The 21,253-nt window shown below is 42.5% G+C and overlaps 11 protein-coding genes across 11 annotated transcripts, besides 2 other annotated features; 6 read left to right on the forward strand and 5 right to left on the reverse strand. All coding sequences in view use genetic code 12, as the record gives it.

The window, feature by feature from the left end:
* Positions 1-3,827: 3,827 nt before the first annotated feature.
* CAALFM_C300010CA (uncharacterized protein) lies at positions 3,828-4,880 on the reverse strand (the record flags this gene model as incomplete). The annotated part of the gene is made up of 1 exon (XM_712752.2): positions 3,828-4,880. The coding sequence occupies one exon, from the start codon at positions 4,878-4,880 to the stop codon at positions 3,828-3,830; it is 1,053 nt and encodes a 350-aa protein (XP_717845.2).
* A 22-nt stretch (positions 4,881-4,902) lies between these two features.
* On the reverse strand, positions 4,903-8,097 carry CAALFM_C300030CA (uncharacterized protein; the record flags this gene model as incomplete). Its single annotated transcript, XM_712747.2, has 1 exon — positions 4,903-8,097. One exon carries the CDS (start codon positions 8,095-8,097, stop codon positions 4,903-4,905), a length of 3,195 nt encoding a protein of 1,064 aa, XP_717840.2.
* Positions 8,098-12,189: 4,092 nt separating this feature from the next.
* On the reverse strand, positions 12,190-12,501 carry CAALFM_C300050CA (uncharacterized protein; the record flags this gene model as incomplete). Its single annotated transcript, XM_712746.1, has 1 exon — positions 12,190-12,501. One exon carries the CDS (start codon positions 12,499-12,501, stop codon positions 12,190-12,192), a length of 312 nt encoding a protein of 103 aa, XP_717839.1.
* Positions 12,502-13,755: 1,254 nt separating this feature from the next.
* On the forward strand, positions 13,756-14,265 carry TLO7 (Tlo7p; the record flags this gene model as incomplete). The annotated part of the gene is made up of 1 exon (XM_712745.2): positions 13,756-14,265. One exon carries the CDS (start codon positions 13,756-13,758, stop codon positions 14,263-14,265), a length of 510 nt encoding a protein of 169 aa, XP_717838.2.
* Positions 14,098-14,372: a long terminal repeat ((rho-3a) Long terminal repeat (LTR); about 275 bp long, 13 copies per genome).
* A 180-nt stretch (positions 14,373-14,552) lies between these two features.
* Positions 14,553-14,751: a long terminal repeat ((tui-3a) Long terminal repeat (LTR); about 199 bp long, 19 copies per genome).
* Positions 14,752-15,900: 1,149 nt separating this feature from the next.
* On the forward strand, positions 15,901-16,308 carry RPS24 (40S ribosomal protein eS24; the record flags this gene model as incomplete). The annotated part of the gene is made up of 1 exon (XM_712744.1): positions 15,901-16,308. One exon carries the CDS (start codon positions 15,901-15,903, stop codon positions 16,306-16,308), a length of 408 nt encoding a protein of 135 aa, XP_717837.1.
* A 98-nt stretch (positions 16,309-16,406) lies between these two features.
* Positions 16,407-17,105, forward strand: CAALFM_C300100WA (mRNA splicing protein; the record flags this gene model as incomplete). Its single annotated transcript, XM_712743.1, has 1 exon — positions 16,407-17,105. One exon carries the CDS (start codon positions 16,407-16,409, stop codon positions 17,103-17,105), a length of 699 nt encoding a protein of 232 aa, XP_717836.1.
* SEC6 (SNARE-binding exocyst subunit) lies at positions 17,074-19,533 on the reverse strand (the record flags this gene model as incomplete). Its single annotated transcript, XM_712741.1, has 1 exon — positions 17,074-19,533. One exon carries the CDS (start codon positions 19,531-19,533, stop codon positions 17,074-17,076), a length of 2,460 nt encoding a protein of 819 aa, XP_717834.1.
* On the forward strand, positions 17,482-18,108 carry CAALFM_C300120WA (uncharacterized protein; the record flags this gene model as incomplete). The annotated part of the gene is made up of 1 exon (XM_712742.1): positions 17,482-18,108. The coding sequence occupies one exon, from the start codon at positions 17,482-17,484 to the stop codon at positions 18,106-18,108; it is 627 nt and encodes a 208-aa protein (XP_717835.1).
* Positions 19,534-19,601: 68 nt separating the features above from the next.
* Positions 19,602-21,179, reverse strand: CAALFM_C300130CA (uncharacterized protein; the record flags this gene model as incomplete). The annotated part of the gene is made up of 1 exon (XM_712737.1): positions 19,602-21,179. One exon carries the CDS (start codon positions 21,177-21,179, stop codon positions 19,602-19,604), a length of 1,578 nt encoding a protein of 525 aa, XP_717830.1.
* Positions 19,605-20,204, forward strand: CAALFM_C300140WA (uncharacterized protein; the record flags this gene model as incomplete). Its single annotated transcript, XM_712740.1, has 1 exon — positions 19,605-20,204. One exon carries the CDS (start codon positions 19,605-19,607, stop codon positions 20,202-20,204), a length of 600 nt encoding a protein of 199 aa, XP_717833.1.
* CAALFM_C300150WA (uncharacterized protein) lies at positions 20,107-20,643 on the forward strand (the record flags this gene model as incomplete). Its single annotated transcript, XM_712739.1, has 1 exon — positions 20,107-20,643. One exon carries the CDS (start codon positions 20,107-20,109, stop codon positions 20,641-20,643), a length of 537 nt encoding a protein of 178 aa, XP_717832.1.
* Positions 21,180-21,253: the final 74 nt, after the last annotated feature.

Consider the following 21,253-nt stretch of genomic DNA (forward strand, 5'->3'; position numbering starts at 1 on the left):
GAGCCACACAGATTCGACAGGTTTCCATTTGATTGACTTCCAGACTGCTAGGCCATTCAACCACTCGCCAGTTTTGACTTAGTCCTACATAGATTACTACTCTAATACACAAACTATTCACTTCTTCTGACTTCTTGCTCAGTTCATAGTTCCGTCCCTGTCTAGCCATCCGTGATTGAAGTGCAGTCTGCCCTACCTCATCCTGCAACTTGAGTTCTCACATCACTTGCCCCAGTTTGCTTCCAGTTCCCATATGATTTCTCTAGCTTTATTTGCTGCGCCATTGACATCTCTCTGACTTGCCCCTCGCCTGCTTGCCATCCGTGAGTGACTTCTTGTCTGCCCCTTCTGTCACTTCACACTTGCTGCGCTTGAATCCGGCTTCTTGCTTACCCGGCAATTTTTTATCCGTAAGTCTCATTTCTCTAGCTTCTTGTCCTGCTCTTCCTCTCATTCTGTGATTTTCCATTCATCTCCATTTGACTCAGTCTACCCTTCTGTGAGTCTCATTTTTTCTTCTCTCCAGCTGTCTTCTCATCGATTGTCTAACTTCATTTGATTGATTGACTGATTTGTTCTTCGTTTGATGTAGAAGAAAACTAACCACCTAGTTTTTTTTGCCAACATTTTTTGCGATGAGCTGTCTTTTTCTACCCCACGTTTAACAAACTTGCCTTTCCCCTCAATTAGACCTCCTGACAATTCACTCACATCTCTATTGTTAACTCTGACTGCCCTCCTGTTTAAACTCTAGTCTTTTTTTCAATTGTCCATTGTTTCTCCTCTGACTTCCAACCATAAACTTTTTTCACTTAACTTTTTCGTAAATTCAACTTAAAAATTTACACTTCAACTTCAAAAACTCTAAATAACAATTAAAACTCAATTCAGACACCTCTTACTGCTCATTCTGAAGCTTCTCTACTGTCTTTTGACTTTTTGTGCGTTGCTATTTTCATGATTATCCCGAGTCTTGTCTTTTTTTCAGCTGATTTTTTCGTAAATTCCGGCCAAAAAAAACACAACTTAAATTGCCAAAACTCAAAATAACAATACCAACTCAATTCAGACAACTCCTACTGCTTATTCTAAAGCTTCTCTACTGTCTTTTGACTTTTTGTGCGTTGCTATTTTCATGATCACCCCGTTTCTTGCATTTTTTTCGGCCAACTTTTTCTCAAATTCTGACCAAAAAATTGAATCTCGATTATCCAAAACATTGCTAATTATAACACTTACTTACTTAAGAGAACTGCTACTACCATCCTTGAGACTTAGTCTTCGTCTAGTACCAATCATTGTGCTGCTGCTGTTGCTAGAACTCGACTTATTGTTCTTTTTTGAGTAAATCTGATCTAAAAATCTACTACATTTGACCAACAAAGTGCTCAAAATCAGACCAGGCTCACTGCTTCTGCTTTGTCTGTTTCCAAGTGCAGTTACGCTGCAAAAGAACTTAAAATTGCGTTCCATTATAATCTATACACACCCATCTCCTGCTATCACTTCACCTCACGTCCTCCCTGCGCTTGTCCATCCGTGAGTTTAACCACCGCCTCCCTCTTCCCTTGTCCACCCGTGATTCGCCAGTCCCTGGCTCTAAATTTCTGACTTGATGATCTTTCGTTTCAGTTTGTACTGTCTCTGTGATCGATTTATCCTTCCATTCCATCTCCCACTTCCTTCGACTTTGTTTTCGATCTGCTTTCATCTTCCACAAATCCCTGTCTTGCCCTGCTAGCCATCCGTGATTCTCCAGCACTGTTCACTCCCACGTCCCCGCTGTTCACTTTCTTATTCTTTCAATGACATTTCCAATTTCCGTGAATTCGTTTTATTGACATAGCTCCTCTCTGCAAATGCCCTCCTTCCCTTGATTCCATCTTGCTAGCATCCCCTGATTTGATTTCTCTTTCTTTTTAATTTTCTAGCTAAACTGACTTTTTCGTGAACTCATTGTTTATCTCCTGGTTGTCTATCATCTCACAGCAGCATTCCCAACTGCATTCTTCATCTGATTGAAAATCTGATCTGTTGTCGTTGAAGAAAAGTGATATTTTTTGACCAGCTTTTTTTCTGCCAACTTTTTTTCGATGACTTCTCCACACTTTTCTGCCACGTTTTCCCTATTTTTTTTGCCACGTCAGAAAAAAAAAAATTTTTTTCACCACTTTTCTTCCCACCGCCAACACCATCAATCATGTTCTACCTGCCAGAGTGCCAGTTCTACATATGTTCCGATTTCCTAGCTCTTCAGAAATCTTTATTGTTCTACCATTGAGTGTTTGCTGAAACTATAAACTTTCCCACCACCAGTTCTGCCACCCCTACCTTTTGCCAGCAAATTCTTCAATTCTTGAAACTCCTCAAATTCATTTAGTCTATCGACTGTCCCACCACCAGTGTCTGCACCAACTGCAAAGTTTAGCTGTTCAAATTCGCCAACTAATGTTGACTACTGTTCACACTGCCATCTTGTGCATCCTCCAAAAACAACACAATTGACATCAGCTTAAAAACCGGGCATACACAACTGCTGTTCAGTCTGCAATCACATCACCATTCTATTTCATGCTGCCATGATTTCTACGAGATGTTGTTCTACAAATGAATTTTCAACCTGCAAATTCACTATAATTGACGTCTAGCATTCACACTGCCACAACTAGCAAACACAATTCATGCTGCCACAAATTCTACAACTGCCATTAGTTGAGTACTGTTCTTCAATTGATTTTTCAACCACCAAGCACAGCAGCACAACGGTCTTCATAGTTCTTGCTGCCACGATTTCGGCAACTACGATTGACTATTGAATTTTCAGCCAGCATTCACAAATCATTTCCCACTAGTTGTTCATCCTGCAAATTCACCATATTTGACGTCTAGCATTCACACTGCCACAACCAGCAAACACAATTCGTGTTGCCACAATTTCTACGACTGCCATTGATCGCTCATTCTCCAACCAGCAAACAATGCGAGATACACAACTGCCATACACAGTCAGTGTTGTTTTTCCTATTCAATTTGCTCGGCTCGACCACCTATCAGTGTGCATGTTGCATTTCCCATTGCCACTATGTTCAATTTTCGACACTGCCATTGACAACGAGATACACAACTGTTTCCACATTTCATGTTGCATTTCCCACTGCCATTGAGTTACTACAACTGCCATTAGTTGACAACGACACACCAGCTTGCACAACTCTCCAGAATATTTTCCACCACCATCAACTACTGAATCTACAAGTTGTTCTATCGTCCCTTCTCCAACYAGCAARCACAACGAGATACWTGTCTGGGCATTTACAATAGCTTCTACTCATCATTTTGCATCTGCCATGCAATCTGCCCACCACCCATCATCCAACCAGCAAACACAACCGCAACGGGCATTGACAACTGCTTCCACTGCTATGACACCACCACTGACTACATGTTGTTCACCCAGCTAACACAACAGCTCAAAACTGCTTCCACAACTCGTGTTGCATCTCCGGCTTACTTGCACAACAGCAATCACAAGATACACACTGGGCATTCACAACTCCTCAGATAATTTACAATAAGCTTACACAACGGGCATTCGCATTTCATGTTGCATTTCCCACTGCCATCAACYAGCAARCACAACTGCWYTGACTACACCCTCCTCATTTCGTGTTGCATCTCCGGCTTACGTACACAACAGCAATCACAACGAACACCTTGATTATCGAGATACACAATACACAATTACTACAACCCCCCCTCATCTCGCTTTGCTTGTCTATTTCTCTAGTATATACGCAATAAAATTACCGCTTCTCAAATTCTCCCTCTTACTCTGTCACCACTTCATAGTACCTAATCACAAGTCTCATAAACACTTCCCCAACACCCACAGCCTCAAACCAGTGCTCGAAAATTCGCATATCCCCAACATACCCCCGCATCCTCTCGTCAACAAATATCGCATACAACAACTTCTTGATAAACCGCCCACAGCACTGATGCCGCCCGACTCCAACGCCACACCACTTGCACCTGTCTTCCATCTTAAACGTCATATACTCAACCTCGTTCCTCCAGTTGCTTGCAAAGTACCCATCAGCCTTCCGAGCAACCGCCTGATCCTCTTCGCCCTCCCCAAACACACTCCTATCCTTCCACTGTTCCACAACCATCAAAAACATCAGCTGTGTCGTCGGCATCCCCCGAGGCAACTCATCCACATTGATAAAACTGTGCGACACCATCCGCTGACAATACTCCCGAATCCCAGCACTCGCATACTCCTCGTTCTCACGAATCCAGTTAATCTGTTCAACCCCTTCCACCCCACCAATAATCTCTTTGATCCCCTCAACATCAATGTCTCCCAAGATCCACCTCACCATCATCACATTCTTCACCGTCTTCTGATACCGGCACCCATGTCTTCCGCGAGTGCAGTACGCAACCGGCATGTAACAGTATCCGCACATGTCAACATGTTCAAACGTGGGCTGGCTCTTGAACATCTGAATATACTTCGCCATCTTGCAATACTTGAAAGTACTGCCTATCACCGGGTTGCCCATCTCAATCTGCTGCATAATACTCTCGGCCTCATCAACTATCTCATCATACCAATTCTTCTCCTCCTCAGTCTCAGCAACAACAACTATCTCATCATACTGGTTCGTCTCCTCCGGCTCATCTTCCCAGAGTTTCCTCAACATATCCTCGTGCTCGGCGTCAACCACTCCACAGCAGTTATTACACGCTGCTCGAATCCCATAAAATGCCGCCATCTGCTGTCTAAAACACCGCACCTCATCGGGGTCCCGATTTGAATATAGCTCCACCATATGCGAGACCTTGTTACGTGCACGTCCAATCACTTGAATCATCTCCGCCACCGGCACATCAGTGTCAAAAAAAAACAATCGCCCGTATATTCGGCAAGTCAATCCCACAACTAAAACTTTTCGTCGCTAAAACAACTTTTGCTGTCCGAACAACGTCTTGCACACCTTCCATATCCTCAATATCTGCAGTAACAGTCACAACACCATCTCCATAACTCCGCCGCAACTCAGCTTCGTGCGCATAAAGCGTCTCCTTCCAGTCATAGTACACCAACACCAAATCGTCCGGGTAATAGTTTACAAAATTCTTCACATACTGCTTCAACTTCACATACATCAACTCTCTACTATCACCAACCCTCTGGTCCATATACACATTGCAATTAGGCAACTCACGCACGCAATTCATCATCACCGGCAGAAGTAATGTGCGACTGTTCATGCGACAGAAATCCCGGCCAAGCGTAGCCCCCAAACACACAACCTTAAAGAAAACCTTGAGACACTCATATCTGAGATTGCTGAAATTSCGAAACTTGTATTCCTCATTCAACACCTGCGCTTCATCAATAACCACCATCCCAAGACGACTGTTTCGCCCACAGGGTAGATTCTGAAAATTAAGAATGAAATTCACAAACTCCCGGTTCCTCAAACAGTCAAAAACTCCAACTATAACATCAACCCCATCGCTAAACAGCCGGTGCTCGTACGCGTCAATCACATGCAAGTACCGCCGYAACCTCGTCTTCATCTGCTCCGCCAAAAACCGGTACGGCATCAACACCAAGTGCACAAAGTGCTCGCCACCTCCCCCAATCTTATACGCAATCATCGGCACCAAAAACACAAACGTCTTGCCAAACCCCGTGTGCGCAAGAATCGCCCTCGACCGCGTCGGCGTGAACGCAACATCAGTGATAGCTGTCTCCTGGTCCAAGTCTCGAAACAGATACCCACAAATCTCCTTCGCCTGGCTTATAKATTCCGTAGTCAATACACGCCAGTTGCTGCTGTTACTTGCAACCTCCTCCTTCTCGTACTCGACCTCGCTGTAGATCRGGTCAAACCTCATAAACCTGTGATACTCGGTGAAAAATTTCAACATCCTCTGCGAGTTGCTACTTGAGAAATGACAGCTCCAACTATTCTCGATCGCATACGACTCGTCCGATGTCTGCATCGTGTGCCCCTGTGCTCGCTCAACCGCCATCTCAAGCGCATCAAGCTTACTGTCAACCACCACTGCGTTCTTGATAAAGTACGACACCGCCTGCCGCATCTCTCGAATCCGAACAATGTCGCCACCAAAATCTTTCATAATCGTACGGCACGTGCTGTAGTAGTGCCCACGCTCAACGAGCTTGTTGCTCGACAACGCAAACAACTGGTACCGGTGAAAATTAACATGTATAGCATCCATCTCCCCAATCCCCGTCATCGCCCTGAGCAAGAGCGGCTTCATAGACAACGAGTGATTAACTATAAGCTTCTGCAACTGAAGCGGGTAGAACCGCTCCCTCGCGGTGAATTTCCTGTTCTTACCGTAGCTCGTTACTATCTCGACCGCCCCGTGCCGGTATATCAAGTTCCGGTTCAAAACCTCGTTCGCAGCAACATTAACCTCACTCAACTCAGTAGCCCTAAACGTGTTTGCCGACGCCGTAAAAATCAAAACATACAATATCCGCGTCATGCTGTCTATCAAATCGACAATCGCGTGCTTCTGGCTCGCGTGTCTCGCCACATCATACTTCAAGTACGCATTGTTCTCCATATTCATCGTCAACCCGTACGACTGGTGATCAAACTTGGCATGCGCAACAAAATCATTATACGGCCTGTCAATACTAGACTCAAGCCCCATAACTCGGCACAAACTGCCATACTCCAGCATATACAACTTGACCCCATCGTGATACAACTTGCTGATGTAGTCCGTCGTCACCTTGATCTCGCGAACAAACACCGTGCGCTTGTCAATCCCCGACACCTCCATCTCAACAACCTCCCTCCGTTGCTGTACCAACCGCGCGTATATCGTCTGAAGGTAAAAGTAGCACCCATACTCTTGCGGCTGCGAGCAAAAACTAGAAAACTCATCCCGGCTCTTCAAGAACATCGCCATCTTAAACATCAGCTTCAATGCATCAATGTACTTTAAGCACCACGCAACAGACTGCCATGCCTTCGTCTTGAAGTTATACAAATACGGCCTAACCAACATCGTGCACAACGTGTCCGAGTCCGYCGTCTGCGAAACAATCCATTCCAACAACGGGTTGATCATCTGCTCCCACGCCGCACCGCTGAGCTCATTCGCAATGCTGGTGTCAACTCTCTCGCACAAATCAAAATCCTTGCTCGCCATAATCAACGATAGCATCCTCCCAAAACACGTGCCATACTGCTTGACCGTCTCTGGCGCTAAAACCCTGACAAACCGCTCGTTCCGAAAATGATACGTGAGACTACTACCAAGAAAATTCGCAAGATCGTGCTGCGCAATAACATCATCGTAAACCGCCTTGTATATCTTGCGGCCAGCATCAATGTACCCTGCAGTGCTGTCTGGCTCGCTCATCTTGTCGTCAAACTCATAGACACTGAAAAACTGGTCCAAAACTGCAGTAGATCTYGTAACCTGGGCATAYCCTTCGTCACGAACCTTCATGTCGAAATTCGACCCTTCAACAACTTCCCGCGGCATGTACAACTTGACATGTTTCTTGATACCAACACACGCCTGAGTACTAACACAGTGCATGCCCCGAACAGTCTCCTCCTTTGACTCAACCATCTCGTAGAGATCTGCATCGTCAACCCGAATCTCCTTCTCGTCCGGCGTAAACTGGTGAACCGGAACACTCTCAAGATCCWGCTTCACTTTCCTCGACGCCCGCTTGTAAAACCTCGCGGTCGGGTTGATGACAACATTGCCACTTGACCGCTCTTCAATAATAAAGTTYCGACAGTAAATGTGCTTCTTCCCAAGCCGAAAACAGTACTGCGTGCTCTTGACACCATAGGTTCTCTGCAAGTAGTCCTCATTGTCTTCACTAACATGGTGTCCTTCAACAGTTCGTCTTCTCGAAACCCCTTCCTCGACTTGGCACTCCTCATCCATAGTGGTGTTCTGAGTCCCTGTTGCTGGTGCACTGAAAAGATCCTCCATATCCAGATCGTCCTCAGAGTCGCTGACAATAATTTCAAAAATATCTGGCTCGCTATCGTAGTTGTCACTTTCGTGGTCGCTCATAGTTGATTAGTGGTTTGTTGTTGACAAAAAAAAAGGGTTCAAAAAAAAAAATTTAAACTTACGCGTCATGCTGCAATACCCCTGAAAAAAAAAATTGGCGTTCCATTAAAAGGTATATAGATCTATGTCCTGCTATCACTTGCTAGGTAGTTCCAATCATGAATAGACGCAGCATTTGATCTCCATATTTCTTGACATGCCACACAAGTCAAGTTTTCCAATTGTCTTTGACTGTACCCAAACAACTTTTTAATACTGATTTCCTTGTTCTTCGTTTCATTGTAGTAACTTTCCCTTGAGTTTGAACTTGATCTCCATTGCTATTGTCTCTTGATTAACTTGGCCAGGGTTTTTTCAAAATAGTTTGCGTGATTTTTCATTCTCTGATTTTCTTTCCCAAATCCAACTCCCACTTCCAATAACTTGGCTGTCCATTCTCTCAGTACTTCCCAATTCCCTTGCTACTTCCAATCCCAATAACTTAGCTTCCGTTCACTGAGGGTACAATTTTAATCTCTTAGACTTTTGCTTCGATCTTCTTTCATGTTCCACCTGATCCTATCTTGGCTGATCTTCTTTCTTTCACTGATCCAACACAACTTCCATTGCCACGTCGACTTCCATGTCTCCCAGAGTACTTTCCATGTCCTTAAACTCCATTTTCCACAAATCCCTGACTAGCTTGGCCGGCAACAGTTTCGCCATCCGTGATTTTCCAGTGCTGATTCCATTGAGTTTCAATTCTCTCTCCTATCTATCAACTTTTTGAATTCTCTCCAATGCGTTGCTCCTTCTCGGCAATAGACTTGAAATCCTTCACTTACTTCCATCTTGCTAGTACCCACTGATTTGACATCTTTTTCAAAATAAGTTTTCCAAATAAAATGACTTTTCCATAAACTCTTTATCTCCCGGGTGTCTAACTTCCAATTCAAGTATCATTCACATCTGCATAATCCATTTTACCTGACTGATTAAATATCTGACTGATTGTTGATTGATTGTTGATTGCCTGGTTGTTGAAGAAAAAAACTGGTGTAAAATAGTTTGTTTTTTTCTGCCATTTTTTTTTCTGCCATCTTTTTTTGTTGACGTGTCCCYSGCTCACCGATCACCCACGGGTCTCCCACCGGCACCCCGATTTTCACAACTACACAATCAACTGCCTCCAAAACAGTCAAATAACTTACCCACTAAACTTCACAATAGAGTCGCAACKTTAATAGTTSTTCTGACTTGTTTAGCTGTTTCTAAATTTAACTTTTGCCATCTTAAACTCAAAAATAGACTTCCCTTACTCCTTTCAGTAAATTCTATTCTCCTGCTTCTTCTTTGAAGTTAATTCTCTTACTATACACAATTACAAGTCTAAAACTCTATTATTTGCTGTGCATCAATTCTTTGTTTGAATTTCCCCATTTTCACCCCAACTAGAACCAACTTTTAGCTCAGAATTTTTGCAAACTCGAGCCCAAAATTTTCCTCTCCTCGGAAATAACTTATTCCCGAAAATGGCAAAAAATGTCGTCGCCTCAAAAAAGATGGCAAAAAATCCCCATACAAAATTAAAGATGACAAAAAATGTCGCACCACCAAAAAAAGATGGCAAAAAAAAGTCGCACCCCCAAGAAAGATGGCAAAAATATGTCGCACCACCAAAAAAAAGTCGCATAGTTAAAAAAAAGATGACAAAAAAATGTCGTAAAATCGGCCAAAACTGACTAAAACGGGCTCTAGCTCAACAACCAAAAGAGGTATCRACTTCTAACCTTGATAGGTAGAATCTACAGAGTGAGAGCTATCTAGTGGTGCTTTAAAAAGTGCAAAAAGTGGGYATCTACCTACTGTTTTTCCGCCTTTTCTACTCACCCACCTTTAACCGCGCATATCTCGGCAACCAGTGCTCCGTTTGCTCCCAAACACAGCCCATCATATTCCCACACCCCTAAACAACCTATATAAGCCCTAAAAACCCATAAAAAAAACCCCAAAAAAACTTGGTAAATTTTTGTCATCTTTTTTTGACARCTTGTAAAATCTTTGCCATCTTTTTTTTCGCGCCTAACAAAATTTGTTAGCAAAAAAATTTTTGCCATCTTTTTTCCGCGTTTCCATTAGTATGGAACAACACGGGGGGTCCTTGTAGGTTGTGTTGATAGAGCAGGTAGAGCAGGTAGAGATGTGTTCGTATTTTTGTGCGTATTTGTTCATTGTGGGGTGTTTTTGCGCATTGTTGCRCATTTTTTCTGTTGACCACGGATGTCTAACTTCAAGCGAGCACCCGAGCAAAGCGAGAGTCACACAAACAAGTTTAGATTTAGCAATAATTTTCTAGCCAATAGAGGCCACACACACCTCGAGTGAGCAACACTTCTCCACCTGCCGCACCACAACCGTACGGATGCTCACCTTTTTTTTTTTTTCTTTTTGGGGTGCTTGCACCCCCTTTAGTCCGGATGTGTGTGAGAATGARTTGGGTGTGCGGATGTATTGAGTGTGCGGATGCTTTAGATAGTTGATTGACYGTACGGATGTTTAAATTGGGTAGGGTGTTGTTTAATTAGAGATTGGTTTATTTGAGAGAGTTATACTATAGGTTCGAGGAGTTGTTCAAACTCAGAGTAGTTTAAGAGTGAGAAAAGAGTTCCAAACTAGGGGGTGTTGTTCAATTAGAGGGTGGTTTACTTGAGAGCGTTTTAATTTGGGTTCGAGGAGTTGTTGAGGTATAGAGTATTTCAAAATAAGAATGTTGTTCCAAATTAGTGGGGTGTTTGTTCAATTAGGTATGAAAGTGGTTCAAATCAGTGAATAAGTTTAATCTTGATGTAGTTGTTCAATCTTAGAGTAGTTCAAATTTGAAGAGAGTTCCAAATTAGTTGTGTTGTTCAATTAGAGAGCTGTTTATTTGAGAGARTTGTAATTTAGGTTCTAGGAGTTGTTCAATCTCAAAGTGGTTGAAATTTGAAGAGAGTTCCAAGTAGATTGTAAAGTTACTTAAGTTTGTCACCCGGTTAATAAATTCATTGAAATTAGTGATACACTGTTTCACAGGTGTAGTTTCCAAGAGARATATTCAATTACTGTGCTCATTTGAKAGTGTGCCGAATTGGTTGAATTGGGGTTGTTAAATCTGGTTTAAATAGTTCTGGTACAGTGAGTTGAGAGTTCTAGAGATATTCAAATTGATCACCAGATTAAAGCATTTGTTGATATTGCTGSAAATTAGAGCAGTAAGTTAGATCATTTTGAATTGGTTACAGAACTGCTAGTGTGGGCTAAATCTCTAGATGGTTGACTTGTTGTGGTGATTACAGCAGGGGGTAGTTTTAGAGTGGTTCAGCTTGGTTAGGCATTTGTTAGTGTTAGCTAGATCTTGAGGGATTTTTGAATTCGGAGTTGATAACACGTACAAGTCGTTCTTGTTGGCAGTTAGACTTCCGTAAATTAAACCAGTGGCCCCCCCTTGGTTAGTCTTGGCTGGGRCTACATCTGAAGATGTCCAAWAAATTTTGGGAAAATTCAACACTATCTCTGATGAAGAACCTTCGGGATGRAATTTGATCGACAAATTTCTCTTCACCTGTCGTTACCGCGTTTTTATGTAAGCTTTACTGTCATTTTTATGATCTGATTACTCCTTGAATGACTTTTCCTCTACAACTGTGCTTGATGTCTTATAGACATGGGTTTATCCTCCAATTCAGAGTTTCTGGCCTACAGTTAGTCTTGCCATTCGAGGTGTCTTTCTATACATCTACATACTTCACTACCCCTACTAACCCCCTCTCTTTGTTCGCCCAAGTCACCCAGTTCGGACTATAATGCACCACCTCCTGGTAGGCTGGCACCATATCCCTCCACTTCCATTCGCATACCCAACATGATACTCCTTGTAGATGTAGTTGCCCTTTTCTTTTGAAAACCCATCGGGTATAGCCTTAAAATTGTTCCCAAACTTGCCTACCACCARCAACCCCAAGACAATATACCGGTTAAACTTGGTAATAAATGGCACMACAGGCAACACCAAAAACTGGGAAAACACCACCACTGTCCAGGTGTTCAGAGGCTAGTGATTCTTGCACAGTCTTGTTAACTCCTTCTAATACTCACCACCCCGAATTGTAAACCAGGCAAATACTGCAACGACCAATCATAGTTATGTTCCACCAAACGTTTCTCAGTATCCCGTTCATCCTCTGTGCCGTACCTCTCTTCTTCCCCACTCAACAACGGCTCATCACCACCTCTAACCCTGGTGAAGGTCTTATACTTGACAACGGGGTGCTCATGTAGCACCAAATTAACTCTGGCTAGGGCAGATATTGGGCGTGGCAAAAAAGTGGTGTACACCGCAGGCTCCTCTGAATCGTCAACAACTCCAAAATCTATCGCATTCGACATAACAATTTGGGACTCACRTTATGCTCCCCCAAGTGTGCCATTAACCCCAGATTATTGCTCTCATAATACCTGGCCAAGTATCTTCTCTCCRTATCTTTGATTCTATCAATCATGGACTTGATCCATCMACGACAACTCCAAAATCTCTTTCTCTGGCTTGTCGGTAAACTATTCCGYAACCACAATGATCAAATTAGCGATGTCTTCCTAGAYCTAACACCACAWACAAATGCATTTGGATTTGGTGGGGGTACTCTATCTGATGACGTATCTTCTTCCAGCATTAGTCTTATCTGATAGATTGCTGTGGTTTTTTTTTTGTCGTGTTGTCGTGTAGTAGTCACACTTCGCAGAAGTGCGTTCTATGAATCTCTTTTTACTCTAACCAATTGTGCGGCCAGCGTAATATAGTTCTAGAGAGTGCTTTGTTCAAATGTAGTGATAATGTCGTTAGTGAATTAGAACACCAATCTCTTAAGTGAGACGCCCTAAGTTCCCCGAACTTAGTCTAAGGTTAATTAATATGGAAAGCTCTTATATTCAAGTATTCACTTAATCACACTCAATTCGCATGAGGTCAAAAGAAACTATTTACCCTATTTCTAGGAATTCCTTCATTTATATAATATATCTATGAAATATGCGTGTGTGTACCAATTGTACATCTTGCATAATTCATCTCACTAAAACCATATTGGATTTCAACAATTATTAACACTAAATTACAATTCTCACTTTTCGCTAATAAATTAACATAAATGTAAATTTCTCTCTTGTCGTGCACAAAGTATCCAATCAACCACTTTTGGTAGATAACTTTGTACTCCACGACAGAATTAGTCCTAGTACACGATAGACATTRAYTTTTAATAAGCAAAAAACAGAGTAAATAAAGTTTACGCCCACTAAAAGTGTCTACTGAAACTCGGTCTCTATATCCTAAATACCTTTSTTTTCTCTTCTTTTTATACTAATTCCTGACTCTTGATGAGTGCAAATTCYTCACCAATGTTGACCTAATACGYACRACTTATATTAATGGAATCTGAGTATCAGTGAACACTTGATAGTATATTAATCACTATGTGTGCGTATGTAGATATATACTTCCTCAACAGACCGATCCTTCGGAGGTCGTGTCTCCGTCTACACTCTGGGTGTAGATGTCCCTATATATCAAGGTGTTATTTCCCTGACACAAACGTCGCATAAACCAACAAGAATAATTTTATCACACCTTTATTTCCCCCCACCATGCCAGAAAACCTCCAAACAAGAYTACATAACTCACTCGACGAGATATTGAAATCATCAGGATACATATTTGAGRTAATCGACCAAAACAGAAARCAAAGCAATGTGATAACTAGCCCCAACAACGAACTAATCCAAAAATCCATAACCCAACTGCTCAACGGCGAAATCCAAAACTTCCATGCTATTCTAGACCAAACAGTGTCGAAACTCAATGATGCAGAGTGGTGTCTCGGCGTTATGGTTGAAAAGAAAAAGAAACTTGACGAATTGAAAGTCAAAGAAGAAGAGGCCAAAAAGAAGGAAGAAGAGGCCAAAAARAAGGAAGAAGAGGCCAAGAAGTGTTTTATTTTACTTTTCTGTCAAATTTGCACTACTTTTAATTTGTGTGCAAATATTCTATTTTACTTGATTTTTATATACTTTTATTTTACAATACTTTTTTATAGGACTTTTTATATCTTTTCTTTATCAACTCATCTTTTATACAATATATTCTTACGATTATAACTTTCAATTAAGAAATACAACTTCTTATTAGCATTCTCCTACAAGTTCTTAAGTTCCCAGGAAATTCTTCGAAACTATAATTAAAGACGAAAAGTGTAAAACAAACAGAAGGCAGAGGAGGCCAAGAAGGCAGAGGAGGCCGTCCCACAAAAGTTTGACAACTTTGACGACTTTATTGGCTTTGACATCAACGGCAATACCGACGAAGACATGTTGTCCAACATGGACTACGAGGACCTAAAATTGGACGACAAAGTACCTGCCACCACAGACAACAACTTGGACATTATTGGAATTCGCAGAAGGCTATGTATAGGAGAACACGTGATATTAGGGTAACCACTATAAGTACGTATGTAGATATATACTTCCTCAGTGTTCCTGGATTGACCGGATACAACCAAGGGAAATCCAGCTCCTTATATAGACCACCCGGGTCGTGTACCCATCCACATACTGTATGTGGATATACCATATAGCTCAACAGACATGAACAACATACTTGAAAACGACGAGCTGATACTAGACGGKTTGAACATGACATTGCTCGACAATGGCGACCACGTAAACGAAGAGTTTGATGTAGACAGCTTTTTAAACCAGTTTGGTAATTAGGGGCTCTGTTCTACAAGACATATACAGATAGTACAGGAATAAGAAAAGAAATATTTTATAGTTATATATTTCAAGTGTTTATTCTGTTCAACAAGTTCTAACCGTAGATACACCAAATCACCAAGTCAGACATTACTGAGCTAGCTTAACGGACCAACTACTTTAAATTGCACTCCGTTCTTTACTTGAGTCAGTCGACTCTACAACAACTATCCTGAGGTGATTATTTTTTTGGTGGAAATTTTGACCAAATTCTTAAGCAAAAAGTCTTCAATCGTTTGATCAACTTATATCTTCTACAACATTCTAGAGATACGTACAGATACCTTTATTGCTCTRCCCAGTCCTGGTGAAACTTGATGGGTTCTCACCGATAGTGGCCACCACTTCAACTTAGTAAATACGTTCATTGAGCAATGGCTCTTTATCTTCAGTTTATAAGTCTAACTCAGTTATGGCCTAGCCTCCACTCATGTAACAATAATAAATTTATTTCTATTATACTCTATGACTGGACTTACATAGTGTTAGAAGCATTCACTCAGATGTGAAATCTGRTAAAACGAAATCGGACATAACGCCCAGGGTAATCAAACTGATACATTCAGTTCTGAATTACTATATAGTTTATTCCGAGATCAACGAAGCTGAGCTCGGAAAAATGAAAAAAAAAACTAACGCTTCTAGATCCACTAGGTCTTTTTTTGTTATTGGTTTCCAAGGCAAAAAAATTCCAAAAAGGGAAAGAGTTTTCAAGAGAAATTTTTCATTTTCTTTTTTCAATTTATAGTCGTAGGGTCCAACTTCTCCATGGGGTTGAAAAATTTTAGTAGTGCGTGACTTAGGGCTATAGCCCTAATCCATCACGTGCAGCCCTTAACTTTTTTTCTACTCACAACTCACTCACACAAATTTTTTTTTTTCTGCAGTACTTCCTCACACACCCTCACTCTTAGTCAATAAAAAAATTGTCTGCCAAAAATTTCACACCTCTTTATCCTATCACAACCCAAATCAACAATGAGTGACGCCGTTACCATCAGAACTAGAAAGGTTATTTCCAACCCATTATTGGCCAGAAGACAATTCGTCATTGATGTTTTACACCCAAACAGAGCCAACGTCTCCAAGGATGAGTTAAGAGAAAAATTAGCTGAAATCTACAAGGCCGAAAAGGACGCCGTCTCCGTTTTTGGATTCAGAACCCAATTTGGTGGTGGTAAATCCACTGGTTTTGGTTTAATCTACCAATCCGTCGCCGATGCCAAAAGATTCGAACCAGCTTACAGATTAGTCAGATACGGTTTAGCTGAAAAAGTCGAAAAGGCTTCCAGACAACAAAGAAAACAAAAGAAGAACAGAGACAAGAAGATCTTTGGTACTCAAAGAAGAGCTCAAAAGAGAGCTGCCAGAAGAAACGCCGACTAAGGGGTATAGCTTATATATTACAATTTAATGTACAATAGCAAAACGAATAAAAAAAAAAATGTAGACCACCAAAAAAAAAAAAATTATGTTTCTCATCAATGTCAGAAAGAAAAGCAATCAACAAGTGGTACCCACCAGACTACGACCCATCAAAGATTCCTAGACCCAAAAAGAATGCCAACCAGCCCATCAAGATCCGTATGATGGCACCATACTCGATGAGGTGTCTCAAGTGCGATGAGTATATCGGTGCACGTCGTTCGTTCAATGCAAGAAAAGAAATCACCAACGAAAAGTACCTCAACATAAAGATTATAAGGTTTTACATCACCTGTCCAGGGTGCAACAACACCATCACATTCAAGACCGACCCCAAGAACGCCGGGTACACCCCCGAAGAAGGTGCTGTCAGAAACTACGAAAAGGCCAAACCTACAGAAACTGAGGACGACATACTTGCAAGATTGCAGAAAGAAGAGGAAGAAGACCAAAAGTATCACCTCCTCCAGGCCAAGCGTAAGAAGAACCCATTTTGGAACGAACAGACTCTGGGCATGGAAAATCTCGAACAGCGATTAAAAGAGCAACACCACCACCAAAAACTAGACCAGCAACTAGAAGCCATCCAAGCCAGGGCCGTCAACAAGGACCTCCTCGAATCCAAAGCAAGAGAAAATCTACAACAATCAACAAAACCGGTTGCCAAACGCAAGCTTGTCATTCCTACAACTATCAAACTCCCTAAAAAACCTAGACTTGCCCGCCCTAATCCTGAAACTCAAAATCGTTCAACGTAAATATTGGCACGTCCGGCGGCTGCACGGCCTGGTGGTACTCAACCTTAATTTCCTGCAACTGCAGCACCAATTGCTTGGTCTCCGACTTATCCATATCCTTACGACACAAACATACCCCACGAATATACTCTACCGAACAATCATAAAACTTGGGTAGCACCTCGTGCTGCCACACATCTTTGATATTGTTAACTTCAACTGTCCCCAATACCAGCAACAACTCAATGGCATTAAGCGACGCAAAAAAGTATTCCCCATCTTTCCTGGTAAACAACGGGTCAAGGCCACTAAAAAAGATTTCAATATCCCTGGTAATACCTTCGCTAAACGATTTATACTTTTTGGTGGCCTGTGGATCAATCTTTTTCCCATCGCCATGCAAGATATTTTCATAGCCAATTCTAATATACGTAGGAATAAAATTATCCAAAAAAATAACAAACAACAACTGGTAGACCGGGTACACACAGTACTGTCTCATCTCTCCCATATACTCGCTAATCGTCTCTACCACAAGCTTAGCAAGCGTCGGCTCGCCCGTTTGCGAGTGTCCATCTTCATACCACTTTTTCGTAAACAACTTGCACAACGCCGGCGTCAAATCGTTCATGATTATGTCGGTGATTGCACTCAATATCTCAGAAATCAACGCGTTAGAACTCTCCGACGCAACATCAAACGCCTTACCAATCCGTGCATGGTAGTTGGTGTGCACCTTCTCTTTGTATGTCGGGGCAAATTTGTCGTTCATTATATCATCACTAATGTCCAACGAGTTCGCCAACGCCGCCAAGTACTCAATCAACCCCTCCCTCAGGAGCTTGCTCTGCTCTTCTGGCGACAAACTGTCAATGTCAACCACCGGCGGCTTCTTCCTGAACAACCGTTTCGCCTTACTCTCCTTAATCAAGTACCCTTCATTGTTAAACACCGACATGTACCGGTCCATCTCGTCTTCAACCACTTCCCTAAAATTGGCAATACGCTTGACATAGCATTCTGACCAGCTCTCAATTACCTCCACCAAAATCCTCGAGTACTTGGACTCTGCAGCAACATCAGCCTGCTCTTTAAGCATCGTCAACGCAATCTTGAAATCTGGCATAACATACACATTAAGGTCGATCGTGAGCTGCACCTCATTCTTATCAGCATCCAAATCTTCAATCGTCAGCTCAATAGGGTAAATGTCCGGCGCATTCGGTCTTTCGGTAAATGTTTTCGTCTCTTGTCGAATCAAATTATCATTCCACTCCTTCATTTTGGTCGTAATATTATTCAAATAATCGTCCAACACACTATTCTTAAGCTCTTCGCCAATTATCGACTTTTGCTTAACGCCAAACTCAGACACAAACGCACCATATTTCGAGTCATACAGCAAGATCTTGAGCAAGTCTTCGGCTGGCGGGTCGGTATTAATAAGGTCCATGGTAAAATCGTGCAACCGGTTATAATACACATCCTGGATAAACGCACTCACACCCCAATTCGCAGGAAATAGCTTGTCCAACGTGGTATACACAAACCGCATCTCATCCTCTAACCAGTACAACCCGTCATACACAAGTATCTTGTCGTTCCCATAGTACTCCACACACAGATCAAATATCTCATATAGATGGGTCCGCAACTTGTCAAAGAAAAACTTCTTATAGTTTCTGCTCCGGCCACGAAACGTCTTGTAGTTCACCGTCTTGGGGTCCGCCGAAACCATATCCAAACTCTTGAGCAACGACACCTTCAAATCCTCATTCTCCTCCCATGTGACCACTCCCAAAATATTGAAAAAACACTCGAAATTGCCTTCCTTGGTCACCTCAGTCAAACTCTGGATCCCTTCATTGAGCAACTCATCAAACAACTTGATCGTAGTCTTGATTGGCGAAACAACCTTATACACAATCGACTGTAAATCGTCCGACAACCTCGTCGAGTACACCTCCAAATAGTCAACAAAATTCCTTGCCTGAGTATATGCATGGTGGATCCTAACAAAGTTCGGTAACGGGTACTTCAAGTCATTCTGCAACCCCTGCAACTCCCTTTGGATCTCCTCGTTCAATGCCTCAACAAATCTCTTGAACCCAGAAATATCCTCATACAAACTCCCCACTTGGTGTAAAAACTGGTTCACCATAGTCATCTTCTTGATCGTATCGTACTCCCTCACCTCCCCAATCGTACTATCATGCACTTGCTGCACCTCCCCAATACTCCCCTTTATTGAATCGAGTCTCTCCATGGTGTTGTGTAAATTCGCTAAATTCTTCATAATCGAATCAATCTGCACCTGCGTCGTCGACGACAACTTCACATCAACAGACGACTTCTCCTTAAGAAATTGCTGTCTAATACTGCCTATCTTGGCCAAATCATCTTCCAATTTGATCAATTCACTGATCTTAGATAACGTTGAATCGCTCATGACGTGGAGAGAGTAAACGAGATTCTTTTTTTGTTGTTCATTTTTTTTTTTTTTTCTCTTCCTATATACTAATGTTTTTTCGTGTACCTTCTACCATACGGGTTGCCCATCATCATCGGGTTACCAAACTGGGGTGGTGGCACAAACCCTTGCGGCGGATAAAACGTAGGGTCGCCATAAAATACCGGCATCTGTGGCGGAAACATCATCGCAAACTGCTGTTGCTGCTGCTGCTGCATCATGGCCGCCGCCTGTGGCGACATCGGGAACTTGTTCGCATATATAGGCGGGGCCACCGGAGCAACTATTGGCCGCGCCGTAAACAACTTATCGTGAGCAACATCAACGGTAGATTCCCATGTAGGCGGGGTCTGGAACGACTTTTCGTACTCCTTGTGCTTTCTTCTGGTCGTGACAAACATATTAAACCCACACTTAAACTCCTTAATTTTGGTGGTCTGTCCATCTTTGGTTGGCACTTTGTTCACCCCAAAAAAGTCTGCTGCCGATATCTGATAGTGCTTCTTGACATTCCCATTCGAATATGGTCGGGGCGACTTCTTGGGCGACGATATGGTGGCGTGTTTCGACGATGGCGTAAACACTGCAGCTTTCGGGTTCAACTTGTACGTCTTCGGCTCTTTCTTGGTGTGGTCTTGTTGTTTCTTTAAAATCTCGTCCTGCTTCATCTTATCTTTGGCCAAAATTGGTAACAAGTCCTGTGGCATCTTATGCGGGATCTTGAAGTTGGCACTAAACTCACGCAACGAGTTGATCTCACTCTGCGCATTCAACCTAAACGATTCATTTGGCACCGGCGGTTTCGGTGGTATAGACTCGGGTTTCGCCTGTTTCGAACTAGATACAATCGCCGGATCATGGTGGTGGTGCGTGGTCGTACCCTGTTGTGCTGGTTTCGAAATACTGGCATTCCTTAACGCTGCCATCAACTCGTCGCCTCTCCTATCAACCCCAGAATACTTGTCCTCCTCATCTACCCCACTATCATCCACAACCACCCCTCTTTCCTCCAAAATGTGTCGATCAGTAGTGGCTTGCTGTTCAATCTCCTTGGCAATTCTCTCGGCCTTGGCAACACGTTCGTGGTAGTCGGGCGCTGACGTATCGATTCGAGTGGTATACAAATGCTCATCATAACTAGACTCAACACCAAACTTTTCTTGGTTGACTTTAAACTGGTCCCATTCACTTCCGTCGTCCTCCAACGTCAACTCAACTTCGTCGTCAGGAACCCATCTCTCAAGTTCACGTTCCTTAATCTGCATCTTTCCAGAAATATCCGCATCGGTCTTAAACTCGTGTGGCGGCTTCACGGGCTCACTCAAATCCACATCAACTTCCAAATCAATCAAATCCTTGGCCTGAATAATCAAGTTCTCCGGCAACTTATCGAGATTGTTCTTCTCATTAAGCAAACTACTTCCCACAAGCTGTGGCTTTAACAAAACCACCGACAACGGCGAAAGATCCGACCCAACCAACAACCCTTGATAACGCGATCCGTCGGTGATGGTGGCAATACACTTTTTCCCCATAGCTTTGCTCGTCAAGTACACTAACCGCTTATCGTCATTGGCAAAACGTGAGTTTGAACGGCGGTGTCCGTTCTTCGACTGGCCCTTCATTGGTGTTGGTAGAAAGAAATTTTTGTTGTCACTTCAATTTTTTTTTTTGTTTTTCTTTTTTGTTCGCATATATT

Source organism: Candida albicans, chromosome 3 (genome assembly GCF_000182965.3).
Source record: "Candida albicans SC5314 chromosome 3, complete sequence".
In the NCBI taxonomy this organism is placed as follows: Eukaryota; Fungi; Ascomycota; class Pichiomycetes; order Serinales; family Debaryomycetaceae; genus Candida; species Candida albicans.